Source organism: Carassius carassius, chromosome 5 (genome assembly GCF_963082965.1).
Source record: "Carassius carassius chromosome 5, fCarCar2.1, whole genome shotgun sequence".
NCBI lineage: Eukaryota > Metazoa > Chordata > Actinopteri > Cypriniformes > Cyprinidae > Carassius > Carassius carassius.
In genome coordinates, this window is record NC_081759.1 from 32479125 (window position 1) to 32501634 (window position 22510).

The 22510-nt window shown below is 36.8% G+C and overlaps 1 protein-coding gene across 1 annotated transcript in view; it reads left to right on the top strand.

Moving 5' to 3' along the window:
- The window catches only part of LOC132141311 (sphingosine-1-phosphate transporter SPNS2), a 64050-nt gene extending 41847 nt beyond the window's left edge, over positions 1-22203 (top strand). The window contains exons 5-13 of the mRNA XM_059550717.1: positions 2063-2129; positions 5038-5180; positions 5660-5812; positions 5898-6087; positions 9304-9369; positions 9860-9958; positions 13975-14138; positions 16881-16917; positions 19391-22203. Coding sequence (XP_059406700.1) covers positions 2063-2129; positions 5038-5180; positions 5660-5812; positions 5898-6087; positions 9304-9369; positions 9860-9958; positions 13975-14138; positions 16881-16917; positions 19391-19402 — 931 coding nt within the window. The 3' untranslated portion in view covers positions 19403-22203. The remainder of the gene's footprint in view (positions 1-2062; positions 2130-5037; positions 5181-5659; positions 5813-5897; positions 6088-9303; positions 9370-9859; positions 9959-13974; positions 14139-16880; positions 16918-19390) is intronic.
- Positions 22204-22510: the final 307 nt, after the last annotated feature.

Here is a 22510-nt window from a genome sequence, read left to right on the forward strand (position 1 = left end):
CTTGTGGACAAAAATGTACAGACATATAAAAATGGTAGCACAACATTGCGAACGCCTGAAAATTAAAATCTAAAACCTCTCATCCAATCAAGAACATTAGTAAGGTACCGACTGGCCATATTCAATGAATAAACAATTAAGTTTAGAAAGTAAATTAAGATTAATTAATGGGTTTTGGACACTGAATGAGGTCCAGTGGACACACTCATGTTGAGAGCCATATGTATTAACTGACAAGGTCCTATTGTTTGATGGGTCAGGTCAGATTGGTCCATCAGTGGGATATGCCAGGGGCAGTCAAAGATAAACAATGTGGTTTACCTGCTGAGCGACAGCCTGGCTCGAGTGTCTGGGAACACAGGAAGTGGGTACGAGGTTAAATGCTGGGAGGGACACTCCAAATCTAAACAGAAAGATTAAAATGCTGCAGTTATTCCATGGCCTGATGTGCAATAAAAAACAAAAAACCTCCAAATACAAGAGACTACGGTATTATTGTAAAATATTATTAAAATTTAAATGAACTGCTTTCTGTCTAATAGTGTTTAACATTTAATTTATTCCTGTGATGCAAAGCTGAATTTTCAGCAGCCATTACTCCAGTCTTCAGTGTCAAATGATACTTCAGAAAAAAATTTAATATCTGACCCCAAGCTTTTAAACAGTATTTGTATGATATTAATGAAAACTGTATGTGTCTTTCTCACACTATAACCATTTTTACACCTGATCAAGTGAGGCATTTTAACCTGGTTGTAACTTGAGTTCACACAACTTGAATGTTGCTGTCATTAAAACAAAGAAATAGAGAGCTGATGGAAAGAAAAACAGTGAGACACCCAATCAACTTTTTTTTTTTTAAAGACTATGACCAAAAGAAGAGAACAATTCATACAATGCAAGATGAATGGCGGCTTAGTCAAATAACATCCAGTAATAATCTCAAACCAGATAATCTGCATACAGCAAGAATATTTCACATGTACTTCATCCACACCAAAATCATAACATGGCAATTATGAACTTCATCAGACTGTAAACAGGATATAGAGCTGAGAGAGTTTGGTCTACGTCTGAAGAGATATGACTCACAGATTCCTCATCCCTGATCCCACCTTGAGTGGCCGTCTTCCTCTTTTCCTTATATCACTCTGTCAGGCAATCTCGCATTAGATGGACTTAAAGAAAAGTTCATGAGACAAATGCACTCTGAAACCATATCCTACAACCTCAGACAGGGATTGTCAGAATTAGGTCATCTGAATGTTTGATGTTCGTATTTCACCACAGTCCCCAAATCCAAAAACCCAAGCGACACTGTGTGGGAAGCTGGCGTCTCTCCCCAGTCATCTCCCTTTCTCTTTCCCTCGGAGCTGATCTGTCATTGTAAGCCCCTGAGTAATGCTAAGTGGTTGACTCTCTTACATAGCCAGAGGTGATGTTCAGTGTAAAGCCATTATCAGCAGCATTAGTATGCATGCTGAGTTCAGCCAGCCTACTCAGAGCATGAAAGTTTTAGCATGTATGACACAGATTTGGGTGGGGAAGACAATCGGGGAAAAGAAGACAGACGAAGTCAATGGCAAAACAGCTTTTAAAAACTGCTGGAACCAGTTTAAGATGGTCAAGCAAGTATGGTTTGCTGGTTTTAGAGAGGTTTTGGTAATAAAATGTATTTTAAAAACCTGAAACATTTGTAACCCCCATCATTAAATATATATTTACATATTATTGCTCTTTTGTTGGTTCTGTTGTCCTCATTTGTAAGTCACTTTGGATGAAAGCATCTGCTAAATGACTAAATGTAAATATGAAAATCCAAACAGATAGCAAAAACAGTAGATTATGTTGGTAAATTTACATTTCTACATTTTAATTTCATCGTTTATCACATTAATTGGGAGGCGTAAACTACTAAAATGTAAATATAAATAAAAGCAAACAAACAAAAACTACTTTAAAATTCAGCTATGCTCAGCAAACCAACTGGAAAGTGGATGTTTATGCATGCAATATGATATGTTTGTTGCGTATAATGACATGTTTTGCTCTCTGTCCGCAGCGGTCTGGGCTACATCCTGGGATCCATCGCTAAAGACGCTGGAGGGGACTGGTTCTGGGCGCTGAGGGTAAGAGCTGTTGAAATGTCTCAATGTGTTGTATCAATATTTAAAAGGAAGCATGCACAGCCTCCACAAATACACACCATTTCCTCTAGTCCAGGTCAAAAATATCCCTAAAATCCATGGCAGACAGGTGAATCCCAAAATACCTTCGGCCCGTCTCTTGAAAAATACATAGCATTCCTGCACGCTTTGAAGCCTGTGCAATTGGCATTGACAACCCAACTAGCTTAAGCACATTAATTTAGCATTACTTCCAGCTCTCTCGGGTCCTGCTCAGACACGCTACCGTGAAGAACAAGGTCTTCGCATTTCTCACTGTGGTCTTTGTGCTGCAGAGACCCAGGAGCTCACAGAGCATTTTGTTGTGGGATATTCCTAAGTAGCCTTGATGAACCACAGCGATTACCAAAAGAGCCAAGCAGAGCACCTTTTCATGCAGCTAAAATTACTAATTTATGAAAAGATTGTGTGAGAGTAAGGGCTGTGGCCTATAACTTTTTGGGAGGTGAAAGAGAGGGAGCTAAAAAACTTTGTTTTGAGAAAGTGAGAGGCCTCTGAAGTGCTTTAGATTTTTTTGTCCTCCATTAGCTCAGTGCTGTTTAAAAACCAGCCGCTTCACTTGTTCATTTTAAACTTTAACAGTTGGGCGTTCCTTTCGCTGGGTCATAAAGAATCCACAGAGTGACTTATCATGAACTTGAATTATGATTGATGTGTGGCTCTTAAAACTCCAACGAGGTTTGGCTGTCAAGCTCTTAGGCCTAAAAGGAGACTTGTTAAACCCTCTCAAGCTTACAAAAACTCGTCTCTGCATGACAGTTATGTGACCCTCAGGAACATGAATAGCTTTATTTGGAGCTAGTTTGTCGGAACACTTTTGCAAACAGTAGTGGAGCACAATTGTTTGAACTCTTGGATCCAGTAAAACATTCCTTGAGAAGACAAAGCTTGTGGTTCAGTGGACTATTAATCATCTGTGGCATTTTAAATGAGTATAAAAACAAGGGACAGATGAAAAGGTACTCCGTATCAGTCATATCCTGTTCTGAGGGGGAAAAAACATTTCTTGCCACTTTCCGCTTGTTTTGCAAGGCCCTAAAGAACTCAATCGCCTTCCTTTCTCGAATAGGGAGTGTATTTTTTTGGTGTGGAGGATTAGATTATAATTATTGAGAGCCATATCAATCTTCTGCAGGACGGAGACCAGAAATGCCCGGGGAAATAGCACCTCGATCTCTCATTCTTTGATTGCACTCACTAGTTTCTGTGCCAGCTCTAACCTTAAAAATCACGATAGAAGCTACAGAACTAGCTTGAGATTAGCAGGAAAAGGCAGCATCTGAAAATACTATGGTAGAGTGCAGGTCAAAGTCAGAGTTCAAGATGAGTGATCAACACAGGCTTTGATATGAAACCAGACCAGGGAGACTGTGAGGAACCCCCTCAGTGTGACTGACAGAAAATAGGTCCACTGCAAAGACTTCTTTAATGGCTGCTGGGTTTTCTAGTTATGGAAGGATAACAAGACCAAATCCAGGCTTTAGCGAGACACTGCAGCTCTGTATTTAAAAGCACCGCAGTGTACACAGAGAGTCCACAGAATCATAAAACAGCAGCACGGCAGTGGGACACAGTGATCTGTTTTTTCACTATAATGATTTATACTGCTAAACACTGTAAAAAATAATAATAATAATAATTTGTAATAACAATTATAATTAATATTTGTATAATTGAATATCCTTATAAAATAACACACAATAAATAAACAAAATAATTTTTAATTCAAGCAAATGTGTATAGGTAATAATGAATAATTCTAATAATAATAAAAAGTTTGGGGGTTTCTATTTTTAGATACTTAAAATGTAATTTGTAACTTTGAGATGATCCTTCAGAAATCATTCAAATATGCTGATTTAGTGCTCAAGAAACATTAGCCTACTTAGCCATATTGAAAACAGTTTAAAAAAAATGAAAACTGAGAATTATTTAATAAACAGAAAGTTCAAAACAAATTTTTTTTATCAAATAATAGCTTTTTTAAACTAGAAAATATGACAGAAATACTGTAATAGTGGAATTTTTGTGCTGCCCAGATCTTTACATGCACACAAACACACCCATAAAAGACACAATTTTGTGCAGAGCTTTGCATTAATGTGCTATAAATGATCTCCAGGAGGATTGCGCCTGACAGACAAAATTGCTTTGGCTTTTACAAGCGACGGAGGCGCTAACGCTACTTCCATGTGGGCGAGCGAAACAACAAACACATGCGCGCACACACAGAAAGGATGATAAAAGAGATAATAGCTCATGGCCTGGCGGACCGCAGCTGCTCCCACACAAGGGAGAAAACTGAGAAAGAAAACGAGAGGACGGAGTAAAGAAACATCACCTAATGGAGTCCACTTCACACAGCAGTCTAGTACACTGCCTACACTACACACCCTGATGTGAATAGAAATAAAACTAATCTGTAACATATTAAACCATAAGCTGATCACAAAATAACACCACCATTATGGACTATGGAGTGAATAACTTGCTAGACCAAACAGGATGCGAGAAAGATTCTTATTGTTCAGGGCACAAGAGTTTGTTTAACAGACGGCACAGACTAGCAAAAATGTTTAGTCTAGCTATAGCAGAGAGTACTGCACTGAAAGCATTCTTAAGCAGTATTTTTAGGTAAAAACAATTTTATTTATTCAAATGACCAATGGAGTAAAAAAAAAAACTTAATACAAGATATATTCACTGAAAACATCATAAAATCTCATGTAGTTTTGTTTCAAGGATATGTTTTACTGGAAAGCAAGACATAAATACATAAGAAAATGATTTGCATTTTTTTTGTTAAATCCTGTTTTTTTTTTTTACTCTTTTTTTTCCCTTCTGTCTCAAGGTTTCTCCAATGTTGGGATTGACTGCTGGGACCCTCATTTTCATCTTTGTCCCTGAGCCAAAGAGAGGAAGTGCTGACCATATCGCTGGACGTATAAAGACACGTACTTCCTGGCTCTGCGACATGAAAGCTCTTGCCAAAAAGTATGCCTCTTGTTTAATCTTTTTTTTTCTATCCATCACTCAAGAATGTAATGAACCAAATATTCAGGATTGGGGCGTACAAGATGTAATCACTTAGCAATCAGCCATCGACTCAGAATACTGGATCTCTCAAAGTCTATAGTTTTTACAGTCCTACCTTCCCTGGAATTTGTTGACAGTGTATTGGAGTAGCTGGAAACAGTATCCTGTGGTGTGACAAAGTATTATACAACTAAAAAAAATTACATTTTAAAAACATTGGGTAATTTTAGTTGATTGTTTAAAGAAATGATTCACACCACTGGAACCTTAGATCTTAGATCACCACTGGATCTTTGTTGTGGCCAAATTTACAAATTAATGAAGACATAAAGAGCGAGAGTTACAGAAAAACATGCTAAAATGCAGAAGCAGAAAATTGCAAATGCAGAAAAACTCAGGAATTATGCATATACATTCATTTTCTTTCTGCTCCCTAGCCGCAGTTATGTATTTTCATCTCTGGCATCGGCGGCAGTGTCATTTGCCACGGGGGCGTTTGGGATCTGGATCCCGCAGTACCTGGTCAGAGCTCAGGTGGTGCAGAAGACAGCGTTGATCTGCACAAATCAACCATGCAGCAGCAAAGACAGGTCCTAACATACACATACCGCTGAAAATGTAATGTACAAATGCAAACATTACACTTTTGACAATGTATTTCTCTCTCATCTCTAGTTTGATATTCGGAGCCATCACCTGTGTGACTGGGCTGTTGGGAGTAGTGATTGGTGCCGTGACCACACGGCTCTGCCGTCAGAAGACAGAGCGTGCCGACCCGCTGGTGTGTGCAGTCAGCATGCTGGGCTCTGCTATTTTCATCTGCCTCATCTTTGTTGTGGCCAAGAAGAGCATTGTGGGAGCGTATGTAAGTAGCTCTATTTTGACTGTTCAGTTTCAACTTGCTTCAAAACATACTTGTGTGTGTGTTTGTGTGTGTGTGTGTGTGTGTGTGTGTGTGTACATATACATATACATATATATAGATATAGATAGATAAATGGATGGATGGATGGATGGATGTTTTTTAAAGAAGTTTCTTATGCTCATCAATGCTGTATCTATTTAATCCAAAATACAGAAAACACTAATTTTGTGAAATATTATTATTTAAAATATAATTTATTCCTGGAGCAAAGCTGAATTTTCAGCATCATTACTCCAGTTTTCTGTGTCACGTGAACCTTCAGAAATCATTCTAATATGCTGATTTATAATCAATGTTGGAAACAGTTGTGCTGCTTAATATTTTTTGGGACCTGTAATATTTTTTTTAGGATTGTTTGATAAATAAAAAGTTAAAATATTTTATATAAATATATAAATATTTTGGTTACAATATACACTATTACTACACTTCAAAATTTTGGGGTCAGTAATTCTTTTTTTGTTTTTAAGACTTAATACTTTTATTCATCAAGGATGTGTTAAATGGATAAAAAGTGATAGTAAATACTTATATTGTTAGAAAAGATTTATATTTTGAATGAATACTGTTATTTTAAAGCTGTTCTTTAAAAATATATATATTAAGCAACACAACTGTTTTAACATTGATAATAAATCAGCAAATATGAATGATTTGTGAATTAACATGTGACACTGAAGTAAATCAATATTATTATTATTGTTTTTCACAGTATTTCTGTGTTTTAAATAAATATAGCCTTGATGGGCATAAGGAGTAAAACAGTAAAACAATAAAAATCTTACTGATCCCAAACTTTTGAATGACAGTGTAAACACACACACACAAACACAGAGGACATATAGTAAATATTCCTTCTAAAGGTCTTCCTTGGATTACACATCTGTTATTGCTACAATATTAGAACACTTCATGTAAACATCTCTCATTATATTGGTTACCATGGAATTGTGGCGTAAACACTGAGATTCTCCCCTGAAAGGTTGCTTAACACTGTGGCCTAAATATCTCTAGTACAACTCGTAATACTTGTATTATAATCAAATAAGTCAAATAAGGTCACTTCTATTCAGAGTTCAATATGTGACCCTGGACCACAAAACCAGGTCTTAAAAAAAGTCTTAAGTGGAAATTTTTCGATATTGAGATGTATACATAATCTAAAATCTGAATAAATAAGCTTTCCATTGATGCATGGTTTGTTAGGATATGACAATATTTGGTGGAGATACAACTATTTGAATATCTGGAATCTGAGTGTGCAAAAAGATCAAAATACTGAGAAAATTGTCTTTGGAGTTATCCAAATGAATTCTTTTTCAATGCATTTTACTAATCAAAAAAAATAAGTTTTGTTATATTTACAGTAGGACATTTACAAAATATATTAATGGAACATGATCTTTACTTAATATCCTAATGATTTTTGGCATTAAAGAAAAATCTATAATTTTGACCCCTACAATGTATTTTTTTTGGCTATTGCATATAAGGCTTTAAAATATATAAAGTCTGTTGAAGTCAGTAGGTTTAACAGTTGCTTGGCAGGGTTGTAAGATCCAAACCCAATACTAAAAGAATAAGAGTGACAGGCACTGCATACTTGTTTAATTGGCATGTAAAGCAGGAAAAGGGAGCAGTTTTCACAGTTACTGCTATAAGAAACAATGGACTGTGGCATTTCTGAGTCACTAATAGAAAAAGTTATGCTGCATAAGAAAACAAAAAATTCCACCAGGTCACACTCCTTCTTTTAACAAAAAACAATCAGGTCAGAACTAAATGCAACACGCTTCCCGGAGGGCCAAACGAGACTGGGAATCTCGTAAGTGCTTATGATGAGAAGCCTGATGAGAAAATGTTTTAGAGACTGTTTGTCTTTCCTATGGACAGAAGAAAACAGTAAATTATCAAATTTAAGGTATATATAGAAATGAATGACATCATTTGGACCACAGGCCCTCATGCCATCTTGTCAAACAGGTAACTTTACAGTGTCAGTTCTGCGTAAAAATATACCCAGCTCCCAACTAAAGACATGTGCACCCTTTCAATCACTTGTCCAGAGACTTCTGTAATTACATCCAAATGGAGCGTACTAAAAAACAAGGATCCAAAACTTTAAGGAGGGAAAATATTTGGTGTGAGAAAATTTGATAGTGACAGATGTGCAGTCTAAGAATGTGACAGCACGCTGGAGCTCTGTCAGGGCCTGTTCCAGCAGGGACAGCTGCCGTCTCATCAGCACACTTCAGCCCTTAACCAGAGTCCTGCAGGGCTTTACAGTTTTAGCCTGTCTGTCCGTCCGTCACGCTGTCTGAGCCTCAAGCCACTTTGGGACAGGGTTTCATACATGTCCAAACACACACGCTTTCATTTCCTCACCTTCAGATATTCTTTCACACCGTGTTTAGACCCGTGAACTAATACAGTCACCTCTGTTTTACACCCTGAGGTCATCCCTCCATCAGCCCTGCTCAACATATCACTCTGAGCCCAACAAAGTCAGAACGGCCACTTGAATGATCAAATTCCCCTGCAACCTACAGTTCATCACACAATCCCATCTGGTCTGATCCCAGCAGCTGGCGTCAGCTGCATTCTGGCCTCAGAGATGTGAAGAGACCATCTACATTCTGTCAAGTCACTAAGATTAGTGGAGATATTTAATCCTTGTGTCTCAATCTGCCATAAGCACCTAGAAAATCCAGACCAGACACTCAGGGATATCAGTTAATTTGTGTGGGAATGCCTAAGTCAGTTAGTCTGTTCTCGTGGGATCGCGCTAGCCTGCAAGAAAAAAAACTTGTTAAATGTAACACGTTTTCAGCCACCAGACATTTTAGGTTCCACTCTAGTATAATGCTAACCACTAGTCTCTTTTTTTATGGTTTGGAGCAAGACACGGTTCTGTTGCCCTCAAATCAAAAATTGCATATAACGCAGCCACAGTATAATGACACGTTTTCATATTCCACAACATTTATTAGGGGTTTGTGATTTAGTAGATGAGCCAGGTTAATTTAGCTTTTGACCAACTGCAAACCCTGCTATCTGTATGTATTTATGTACACTTCTCATCTTAAAGGATAAAATGAAATATAATTGGCCTTTCTTCTCCCCTAACTCTCTTTCTCCCTCTCTTTTTCTCCTCAGATCTGCATTTTCATCGGAGAGACGCTGCTCTTTTTGAACTGGGCCATTACGGCGGACATTTTAATGGTTCGTATTGAAAGCCTGTATTTATCTGCTGCATCGAGTGGAAACTTTAAAGCCTTAAACTGTAACAAAACTGGTCATCTTCTCAGGCTAGTTTCTTATTTTGAATGGTGGGATGCATGACTACGAGGTTTGGCATAGCCTGGGTGGGGCCCAAGACCAAATTGCTGCCTTTGATTGCACTTAATGGAAATGCCACTCATGGAAAATAAAAGGAAATAACATTTTCAGTTCGAATGTTTTTGTCTGGAGGAAGCCAGTGAACTCAGAGCAGTAAACAGAGAGTGCATGTAAGGCAAAGTGAAAGATTTAGCAAGAAAAGCTGTTATGAAGTTGAGTCAGCCAAGGTCTTAAACTCCAGTCAGCTTCGGTCAGTGTAAAGCGCTCTGACAGCGCCTGCTTAAGTGAGCAATCGTGGTACTTTCGTTTTCTTGTTATGGTTTAATGTCAAATTCTCACTGCTGTTTTCATATCACCTCTTTTCTCTCTCCAGTATGTTGTCATACCGACCAGAAGAGCCACTGCTGTTGCCTTCCAGGGCTTTACCTCGCATTTACTAGGGGATGCTGGGAGCCCGTACCTCATTGGCTTGGTAAGGATGACTCACATAGGTCAGGGGAACTGCTCAGTATTCAGACATTATAGGGTGGTTTTGTCAGTCTAATTAAGGTCTAAACCACCTAAACGAAGGGTCTTTTACATTCAAGCCGGCACATTTTCAAACAACATTTCAATACCCACAAAAGTCAGAGCACACTAAATAGACAACCATAAAGAAAAATCAGGTTATTGACACGCAAGTAGTTTAGAGAGAAAACAATTCTAGAAAGAGGAAGTCAGCTATTTTGAGCTCTCAAAGCTGCATAAGAAAGATGTATGGCTCCCTTTCTAGTTCACAATAGCAGATTTACACAAAAGCCCTCTGAAGGTTTTCCCGCTCCTTGTGTCTTTCCAGTAATACCTTTCCACAGGAGACATGATTGTGTTTGTTTATATGCCAGTCACCAACTCATTCTAGGCTACATTCATCCACAAGTGTTCCCTTTGGTCTCTTAGACAATTTTTGTGTAAAAATAAGCTACGCTGCCTTGTGCCGTGTGATATTGTGTATGATTTTGTATGCTGACCCTGGCTCCGTTCCCTTTTTTGATTTCCACTCTTGTTCATGTTAAGAAAACAAAGCCAAGGCGATCACAGCGCAGCATAAATTCATCATTCTTCTTAACTCCAGAAAAAGCACACTGTGTTTCCTAGACTTCCGACTCCTGTAGACATTCCTAGCATTCTGAACAGGAGTCGATCCAAGTAAAACAGTAACTCCTGTCCGTGCTTTTGACAGGTTCAGAGCCCTCCGTCATGCAGGGCTCAGGTTCAGACACATTGTTCCCTTATTCCTTTATCACCTTCAACCTCTTGCAACAAAAGTGCATTTGTAGTGTTTGTTCATCTGTCTCACACAAGCACTTCCATACACTGCCATAAGAACAGAACAGAAGTGAAATCTACCTTTATATATGTTTCAAACTGGAATGTGCTAGACAGGTGGTATTTGAGCACAGTTAATGATTTAATGACTTGATGTTGAATCTGACCTGCTGACGTTTAGTTTTAGATGTTTGTGTCTTGAGATATTCTCTCAGATACTACATCGAATGAAGGGAGTAAGTAGTAAACCCTTTTCCCAGCTCATAGACAGATTAAATCTAGATGTACATTTATGCATTTGGCAGATATTTTAAAAATTGTTAAAGATTTGAAAAGTCTGATGCTCACCGAGGCTGAATTTATTTGATGAAAATACAGTAAAACATTAATATTAAGGGATATTATTACAATGTAAAATGATATTTTAAAATGTAACTTATGCTTGTCGTGGCAAAGCTGAATTTCAGGCATTTTAATATGCAGATTTTTGTTTAAAAACATTCACTGTTATTATAATAACGTTGAAAATAGTTGTGCTTTCTTTTTTCCTTAATGGATTTTCTTTGATGATCCTTGATGAATAGAAAGTTCAAAAGAACATATTTTATTTTAAATATATAAAATTATGAATGTAACTTTTGATTAGTTTAATATGCCTAATGCTTAAAAGTATTATTTCCTTTAAAGTCCAGATTTTTTAAGTTTATGCAAGTTCACATTGCATAAAAGTTTCTGCTCTGGGAATCAATCCCATGATTTTTTATTGCTAGCACTTTACTAAACTGTTTGACTACTCTTTTCTCAAAGATCAGAGGTCAAGTTCACTCAAGTCACAGTATAAACAGTTTCCATCCGCTCAAAACGCCCTACCTGCTGACAGATAGCTGGGCAGTGTGGTTATAATTCTGCCACGTTTTGTGATGTTTCATTTGTGGTCAGTTCACATGACTCTGTTGCATTTCTGGAAATACAATGATCTTTTATTTTAATTCTAAAACAGCAGTTCAGTTACGTCTTCACAGGAAGTGTGTGGACATTTTGGCCTGTCAAATCCAGGAACGTGGGACCAAGTCATGCATCAACAGTTACTTGATAATTTCACTCCGGAGGTCTGGCAGGCTAGTGTGATGGTGGCTGTGACGTACTTCTGTCGCAAAAAACCTGCCAGCTCTGAATAACAAAAAGAAGAGATTTTAGAGAAAACCACAGGAACTTTGACACAGGGCAGTGACAATATAGTTTTTCCAGACATTAAGCTGTTATGAGAGCAGTGCCATCCAATAGCTTACTGAAGACAACTGGAAAGAAATGTAAGAACATGTGGCAAGCAGATGACATCTTATTCTAAAAACTGAACAGTGTGTGCACTAGACCTGTGAATGAAAAACATTTCCTAAATACCTGGTAATGCTCCATTTTACTCTAACTGATGTAAAAACATTCAGAGTACCTGTGTGAATCTATACCCTCAGGCATAGTGGGTGGTGTAATTATCTATAAAAATAGGCTATCAACCGAAATCTACCATCTTTTTTGCAAAAAACCTCATTAGACACGCATAAGAAATGTTCAACCTCAGCCTTATTTTTATCAGGAGAAATAGTTCATGTTTGGCATCATGAAAGCCGACATATACACACACATACAGGAGTGTGGTCTGCGCACACACAAACACACAACGTTTGCTTGGCTGTCTAAATAGGGGCATTCTCTAGACATTATATATGGGTCAAAGACGTTAAGATGTCCGCATCAAAAGAAATGTACAAAAGTGATTTTGTGTACAAAAAATGTCCAGAATAAAATGTCAAAATTTGGTTGAAATAATGTTACATTGTCATTCAGTGTAACACAATATTTATGCAAAAATTCAAACAACACGCTTATTCTGATGTGTACATATTAAAATATCTAAAAGAATAACGGAGCATACTAAATTTTATTGTGTTTTTAATTAGTAAAAAATTCTTACTGACAAATGGGCAAAACCTAGGATAGTGGCAAATGTTAAAAATGTAAAATTACAACTCATTAGTATTTGGGGTGAAAATAATTAGTCTTTTAATTTGTCATAAATAGATTTTTGTTGTAAATATGCCTGACAAGATTGTTACACTGAATGACATTTTACTGGGTGTCTTCTGTAAATCAGGGGAAAATGTATGATATTTATTTTTTGCTCAGAACAACAAAAACAAATTTGCAATTAAATAAAACAGAAAACTTTTTGCATTTTTTTTGGGGGAAAACTACAACAGTTTAAAGCAGTATTAAACTTCTTTTTATGCTTAAACACTTTTTCGTCTTTGACCCATATATATATATATATATATATATATATACATATATACACAACTAGTCACAGACACTGTAATCAACCCTTACACAGACCTTTCTGCATTATTACATTTATAATAACCCTCTATTAACTTACCAGTTTTGCAAACAAGGACATCCCCACAAATAAGTTATTTTTTTTCAGATTTGTCCCCAAAATATGGATATGTACAAACACACACAGACCTCACTGTCAGCACCTACTCACACACCTTTTAGAGTCAGCATTTCTACCTGACCCATGAGACATGCTAGTGCTGATAAAGGATTAGCCAACTTAAAGTCAGTAAAATGGACTCTGAGGAGATTATTCGCGCTTCTAAATGTCTTTTTAATGCTGCTGTTAGTGCCTTTGTCAAAATACAACTTTTGCTTTATTTTCTAATAATACACTACATTTTATTTTTGTACAATCCAATGCTCTTTAGAATGACAATACGCCCTGCTGATATCACGTAGGAAATAACCCACCTCATGTGGTCTTTAACATTAAGAACCAGTTGCTAACTACTGACTGAGTGAATCCTAAGGGAGCACACAGCATAAAATTAAATCAGTTTGTAAAATTGAAACTGAACTGAATGCTTCCTTGATTAAAATCAATAGTTTAATTAATGTTTATTGTCTTTTTATAGATGTATTGACTTGCTGTTCAAAAGATACCAATAGCTCAAGACAAGTTAGCACAATTAACCATTCACCCAGTAACTGAATAAAACAGCACAGCTCTTGACGACAATATTAGGAAGTTAATTATTTCATTAATGTCGCTGATGACTCGCAGCAGACATTTCCTTTGTTTGCTAATGAGTGCTCTTTTGTTTGTGTTTCTATGTGTTCCTGTAGATATCAGACTCGCTGCAGGAGAGCTACGCTACATCAGCGTTATGGCAGTTCCTGAGTTTGGGCTATGCCCTGATGCTCTGCCCCTTTGTCATCGTTTTGGGGGGGATGTTCTTCCTGGCCACCGCCCTCTTCTTCCTCGACGATCGTGACAAAGCAGAGAATCAGTGAGTGCCTAGACCTTTACTCATAACTTTGAAAGCACTAATTCACTCCAATTTTTTAAGTCATGATTCTGAAAACTATCTAAAGGCATTGAGGTGCTTCCGTTTCAAGGGTTCCTTACTTTACATTCCTAAACGGGGTTATAATTTCCCATGTCCCATGTCCTCCACTGACAAAGACAATCCGGAGAATAGCGGTTGCCATGGTGATTTTGGTAGCCTTGGCCATCTTTGTGTGCCTGGTGAATAGCCTCAGGTGGACAGTTAATCCACATGATTGATAGACGGATAAAGATCTAGATGTATTCTCAAACAAAGACACCCTGCAGAAGTGATCTGCCTATTGGAAAATGGTACTTTACGTGGGTTACAGATGAGCTTTAGTGGATCAGGAGATTTCCATATTCAATCAATATTCAATTAATCATTATAGGAGAGATTTCAAAATAAATGTCATTTCAGTAGACTAGCATTAGGCAGAGACAAGCTAACTAAGCAATTTTATGAAATGAGCATTTAGTAACTGTCATGACGACATGAAACAAAATAAACTTCAAATAAACCCCAATGTTGTCTATTGCTATTCAAGCTACCCAGACATGTCATTTCATTTTAACATGGCATTCATAAGCCATTGTAAGATAACTTGTCCTATGTATTTATATTTAAACATAGACATTTTAAAAATACCTTCATCTAAAACATATGGAGGTTTGGTTATGGAAAAGTCCCATTTCCTTAAAAGGTAAAAACAAACATGGTACCCAATCTTTGCGAGTCACTTTCTGTTACGCGGTCATCTTTTCTCAAGTGGATATCCTGTGTGTGTTGCCACTCAAAAATGACTTCCTTCCTGTCTGCTTGGGGACATTTTTAGGCAGGGTGGTATGTTGGATTATTGTGGAAGATCTTCCCACGATAGGTCTTAGAGACAGCCCAGGAGGTTGACTTTTCTTTTCGTCTCGCCATCTATTACAGTAGGCAGTTTAATCATTATAGTCATTTTTCACATGAAGCTACTCAGCAGGATTGTTAAATTGTTCTTTTTCCTGCTATATATCATAAGTAGTGGAATACAAATAGTGCACTACAGATACAAGTCTTAAATCAATCGTAACATGAATAAATCTTGACAAAAAATATGTTGTCTAGGTTTAAAGTTTTGTGTCAAACAGAATAACGTACTAAACTGACTATTTTCAAGTAGGTTTCCCTGAACACTTACCTCTTCTACTATTGGTCAGATTAAGAGATTGGCCTCACACAATTGGTGGAGCCAGTGTTGCTATGCCAAGCTGGTCAGATACTCACAAGTACAGAGCAATGTTTTTTAAAGAACCACGGTGCATTTTTCAGGGAAATAAACTTGTAGTTTTCTCTGTATATTAAAAAAGGATGAGAGAACATAACATTAACTCCACTTAAAATGTAAAAAAAAAAATTATATATATACATATATATATATATTTATACTTCACTTTTAAATTTAGAATAAGTTTAAAAAGAATCTTACATTTAGATTTATTATGATAGCAAATCCACCTTTGAGTAAAAAATAAATAAAAATTATATGACAAAGAACTTCACCTTTAAATTCAGAATCAAAATCTTTTTAAAGCAGACTCCCGCTGTTGGTTTTAGTTTATACAGAAGTTTAACCACACCACTGGTTTTATGCAGCCACTTATGATATGTAATGACCTGCTACATCATGCATGCCAAAAGCAGCAGCTACATAAAGCAGTTGTATCTGTGAATGCAGCATACACTATCAGCTTTTATCCAGCTGTTATGAGCCTGTGCAATTAAACATTTCCAACAAATACTCTTACACAACACCCTTCTCCCAATTTTTCATAAGCATTGCATCATCACGAGTCATCATGCAGTCTAAAAATAGGGTTTTATCCATGCTGTTTCAGTAGTTCTTTATTCGCAAATATCTTGTTACATGAATATAGCATTCTTTTTTGTCTTCCTCTATTTATGGACACAACGTGCAAAATGAAAGGCGTACACTGGAGCGGAGGAGTATATATTGAGCTTGAAGAGTACTTTATTTCTAGGCTTTAAGCTGTTTTGGGCCATGAAGGAGCTGTTTATAGCGTAGGGGAAAACACTGGGCACCCAGGCAGTCACGTAAAAATACACACACACACACATTTGTCTCATATCCTATGCTGCCTGGCATCAGTTGGTATGGTGTCCTTTGGGATGTACTGTAGATATAAGCATCCTGTGAACTGTGTGTTAAAGCACTAGCAGCCTGTGAAGTGTCGTCACCATTGAGATTTCCAATAGAGTGACTGAAATAATAAGAAGGCAAGAAAACATATTATCATAGGTCAAAAAATTAAAGGAGTGAAAATAATCATCTGTGAATATGAGGAGAACTGAATTACTAAGAAATAAGTGTTTCTCGCATTAAGAATCTGTATCCTCACCAACTTCTGTCGCTAATCTGACCACCTGAGCTTTGAATCTAAATGGTTGGATTTCAGTAATGCTTCTGTAAATTTGCTTTGTAAATTAAAGTATATATATATATATAGGCAAAATAAAATAAAATTTGGTAAATGTGTTAAAAATATTGCTTTAAATTAATATCTGCAACCCAGTTTAAAAAACCCTCCAACAAGAGATCCTGCTGATGTGTAGTGTACAATTATGAAAAGCATTGCATAAATACTATAGCTACACTATTTTTCCCCTCATTATTCAGTTGTTGTTTTTTTTCTTCTCCAGAGTAAACCAGCTTTCCCGGCCACCGTCCACAGTTAAGGTAAGACCTCAAATTCCTGAAAGTCTCTAACAAAGGCCCCCCGATTTTTCCCCTTACACTGTTATAAACTGTTATCCTTTTGACCTTTTAAAAAAAAGAATACAATGGTTCAGGGTTATTTATGAGAAGGTATTCTGGACTGTAAGGGGAGAAATGATAACATACCACCTTTATAAAACTCCGGAGCTGCACACTTAACCTTTATTTACCCTATGTTTTACACATGGGAGTCTTTTTCTTTATAACAGATACTTTGAGTCATTTTTTTGAGTGAGCAGGTTATTTCATCAGCTGATAATCTCAAATCTGGCTGGTCTTCAAGCTTCTGTTCCTGCCCCCTTCCCCTCTTTTTCTTATCAGCCTCTCACACTCACAGTTATGAGCCTGTTTGTATAATTACCATGACTTTGTATGCCCCAAAGAACAGCAAAGCATCAAAAGACAGAGAAAGAAAACATCTAACATCAGGAAATAGGCTTTCCTGGTTGCCCGTCTTTAGGTGGAGGACAATGTGTGTGGGAGCAGTACACCAAAAATAACTAGTCCCCTAACTATTTGGACTGAGAGGGCGGATTGTAACTGTTAAATGTGGTCATGTATTTTTGTTCTGCAGACAGGCTGTCCCAAGTTAGCTGTCCTACTCCTCTACAGCATCTGCCACTTTCTAATTAGCAAAACTACCACTCTTTATTAGGTTAACAGCCTAAACTGACTGCAGTTCAACTACAAATCAATTAAATATATCTGGTTGGATGCAGCGTATTCCGTGGCCTTGAGGGCTAGCCTGTCAGAGGCATATAAATTAGCATAAATGAGCGTGTGATGGCAAGACATATTGCCTAAGTCACATATATATATGGGAAAAGTTCTCTGATCAATAGGGGTCAAAGCACAAAGTGAAGAGGAAACCGCAGAGTTACATAACAGAGGGACAACCAATATTAGAAAGAAATTATGAGGAGGCCAGTGATGTGACAGTGGGAGTGGGAGAACGAGAAAAATCACTATTGTGACATTAGCCTTGATTAGGGCCAAAGATTTCAGACCGGAAGGGCTTGCAACCAAAGCAATGAGAAGATAGCAGAGAGAATAAATGAGAGATGAAAAGGGAAAGCAATGGAGAAACAGACCACTGCCCTTGCAGATGGAGGACGTGCTAGTAGTGAGCATAGTGAGTGCTTAAATCTGATGGACAAAGAATGGCATTATGACAAAATGGAGAGTCTTCTCCATAAAAAGCTTGTCGTTCCTTTTAGAGAACCTCTTCTAATTAAATGATACCACAATCAGATGTCCTTCAGCAATTCACCCTTTGGGCAGTTTAACATGATTGAATTTCCTAAATGCCTATTCTGCTCAGTATGAGCTGCAGAGTTATGTATGTTACTGCAAAAAAAACAAAAAAACAAAAACAAATTGGGGGTTGGTATGAAGATTGCTTATTTATTTGAGACTCTATTGCTCATCGAGGCTACAAATATTTGATCAGAAATCTAGTAAAACTGGAATATTGTGAAATATTATTGCAATTTAAATTAACAATTTTCTATTTTAATATAATGTAAAATGTAATTTATTTATTTGATTACCAGTCATAAGTGGCACACATCCCTTCTGGAATATTATGCTGATTTGGTGTTTAAGAAATTTCTAATATTTTCAATGTTGAAAGCATATGAACATGGGTTTGCCATGTTCCTGAAGTACAAACGAAGTTTTACACTTTAATGTATAAACCCCATTTGTAAATAGTAAATGACAACATTTAGTTTACGCAAGGTGATGACCACATACTTTAAAATACTTTTTTTCACTAAGCTGTTTTCCTGCAAGTAAAATAAACACAGTTAAAAACATGAACTTAAAAAACCCTGGTTTAAAAGATAAAATCCAGCATTAGTCCATAATTACTTAACTTTAACAGTGTATGAGTGTGTGTTAACACACAATGAAGAAAACAATGGTTTGTTTAATAGTAGAAGAGCTTCTAGGCCAGATTATTTGTGGCATAATGATAGACAAATCCCAAACAAGACCCGGGATGCTCCGTAAACGTCATTGATGTGATTATAAAAAAAGCATAATACCCTAGTATTTAACATTTTTAGTTGCGTTGCATGAGCCAAATATCATCATACAGTACTTCTGTACTCTGCATTTCCTATCTGTACTACATTAAAATGAAACTGTCAAGTAATCGTCAAGATTGACAGACTTGTGATGTCAGTGGGGCAGCTGCGGGAAGCTTACAGAAGCTCTAGTTGCAGTGTGTGTGTGTGTGTAAAAATGGGGGCTGGTTTACCTCACCAGCAGTACCAGACAGATGGCTCAGTGGGTACCGAGTTATAATAATTCAAATGAAACATCCTGTTGGGAAGCCAGAGACTAGAATGCTATTGCTCCAAGTTTTATTCAACAACACAAACAGCCAGAGACTGACCTATCTTTGTCTTTTTCTTTTTGATTCCCTCAGGTTACCAAATGAGATGGGGCTGCTGCAATGGGATGAAAATATGGCCAAGTGGAGGGAGAAAAAAAAACAGAAGGAATAAAACTAGCAGCTAACTCACACTCAACACACTCTCGGATCACCGCTATCATATCATCTCTTCTTTTTCGTTTCATCCTGTGAAGGCTGTTCTGAATTCGAGTCGCACCATGCTTGACCTGGGAAACCTTCAGCTGGCAAGAGGTCAGCCAATCAGCAGCTGGTGTGCAGCTATTAATGATGTATATAAAGAGCCATGTGGGTTTGGAAGAGGGTGCGCTAGAGCGCTCAGTGCCATACTACTGAACACAGCACAGACACACGCTCCAGTCCTGTCACGCTGCCTGTCGATCTGCACCAAGTGCCAAAGCATCACATTCCTAATGGGGACCAGTACCAGTGATGCTCACAGCCAATAAGGGGCTTGCCAATATGACAAAATCCTGTAAATACAGAACTGAAGGAATCATTCACATCACATCAGATACCCAACAAAAACAAACTACACGGTGAGCCCTGCCTTAAGAAATCTGGCAGAGGCACAGGTCTGGTCCCTGGTCACTTTTCTTTCATAAAGATCCTTTTCTTTGCTTATTATTAAATGTATTTTTCCATTCTTTTTCTTAGCACTTACCATTTTAATGCAGTGCCAGTGACACCCGAGACCATTGAAATCGATCATCATCTTTTCTCTTCTTGCTCTGATTGTGTGTTTTTACAAATGAAACTGGAGGGACTTCATAAACTATAGCTGAAAGGGACACTGGATTGTAAATATTATCTTTTTATAATGAAGAAACCACATGTAAATGCTTTCATACTGAACTTTTCTGCCAGGATGAATAACGTAGTATGTCCAAGAGGAGAGCAGAAATACTAAAAAACATTAACAAGTAAACAAAGCTAAGGTTATCGTCACTTGTTTAGTGTTTTCCAGTGAGGAATTCCTTCCGCAGTACCGGGTTACCCACCCAGACAGGCAAACCTTCATTTTAACCGCGGATAAGAGTCACAGGCTCAGTCTATAAGAATGAAAGTATTTGTATGTTTGCTTACCTTGCTCATTTAGTTTTATATATCCCTTTACTGGAAAAGAAGAGTCGGAAAGGATGATCGTGTATCTCAGCCAAGTTACTTACCTACACTGCAATCTGTCCGTTTTTAAAAAGGGAATTTTAAATCATAGGTTAAGCTAAGTCTGTATTTTATGTGTATTATTTGTTGTGGATTCTGTGAATTTTGTGGAGGTTTTTTATTAGCAGAAAACAGTTGTTTGAATATGTTGCATACACTAAGAAAAGCACTTTGCTTTTCACAGAATAGTCATGGATGTGAAGAGACAAAGTTGGAGGGTAAAACTGCAGAACCTATCCTTTTTCCTTCTTATTGGCCTGTGTGGTTTCGCTTCGGATTATAGTTTGTAATATATGCAATTTAAAAGAAGATTTCACCATTAACAAACGTGAAAGCTTTGACAGTGGCAATAATTTGTATATCTTCATGTTTAGCAAGATTTGCTCAGAGCACACACACTCACCACTGTCACTTTTTTGCTGCCTGGCGTTACCAAATCCGTCTGCGTCTGAAGCCGTTCAAATGTAAATCTGTTTCTCAAAGAGAAGGCTTTTTCTCAATCTTGAAAACAGCACCTTGTCTATAGATTGATGTGGAAAAAAGCCGATCCGTGTTTTGAAGGTCTGACTTAACGTATCATGTGAAATTACCGTCCCTATTTGCCAGTCATATCCTTTTAGCTTTCATCATGCCAGGTGAAAAGCCTTTGAATGTGATTCTGTCCGATCCAATGTGTTTACACACGCCAATTTATCCTAATGAAGCTTTTGTATTATTATTATTATTCTTTTACAGACGTCTTTTTCTTTCTTTTTACAAATATGAGTTTTATATATAAACACTATAAAGATAAACTATATTAAGCAGCAATTTTAATATATTGTGAATTGCTTTGATGCAATGTATTTATTAAATTTTTGATTTGTTTATTTGCTACCCTTGCTGATAAGATGGAATAAGGGAAAATAATGTCATCGATATTATGTACAGTTTCGGTTTTGTTTTTGTTTTTTTTGTTTTTTTAATGCCTCCTTGTCACCATTTGAAGAATCTCTCAGTTGTTCATCTCAGAGAACTGTGTTTTCACAGGAGCCAATTATTTTACTGATTCACACACAGCATGATTTACAATGTATTGTGTATCAACATGTTTCTTAGACCAATGAACTGATTTATTTTGCACAAGCAACTGGGTGTGTGTATAATGTGCTGATCAGGGGGGTTTTCTCTTACTGTCTAATTCAATAGTTCTACACTGGCATTTTGTAAGTGCTAGCTTTGAGGGATTATTACCCATTCACTGCCTGGCTACTAGCTTTTCAGAGTTATTTTACGTGCTGTCAATGATTATATGACTATTGTTTATTTGTTTGTTGAAAGGCAACACTCACGGTGATCTCGATCATATGAACGACTGGCTTAATATTTGTAAGGCCAAGTTCATTTTATTGACAAAACGCTACTGCTTATGAGCAGTTTTATGAGATCATTTTATTTGCTAAATCGTGAGAGTTGAGTATTTCAGATTGCACATTTTCTTGTCATACAAGAATTCTGTAAAGATGAACCTATTTCTGATGTCAAGCAGAAATTAAAAGGTGATTTTATTTTTTAGAGCAAGTGTGATTATAAAGAAAAGTATCTAGGACGTTTACTGTGATGCTCCCACAGGGATATAAACCTATATGTAACTGATCAAAATAAACTTATTTAATCAAAAAAGAGCAATACAGTTTTTTTTTTTTTTTTTTTTTTTTACATTATTACAAAAGTGCAAGTGTCATTTTTGAATGGTTAACCAGGTATCATGACTGTACAGAATTTATTAATTTGTAAAAAATATTCCATAATTCATTGTTAATTCAAGTTGGTTAAATTATAATACAACTTAAAAAAAATGCTAAAATGTCCTTTAAAATTGTGTTTTTGGTAAGAAATGTTACATTTATTCAGCAAGGATGTACTGCATTTATCAAAAGGGACAGTAAAGACATTTATATTGTTACAAAAGAAAGTTAAATAGTCATAACA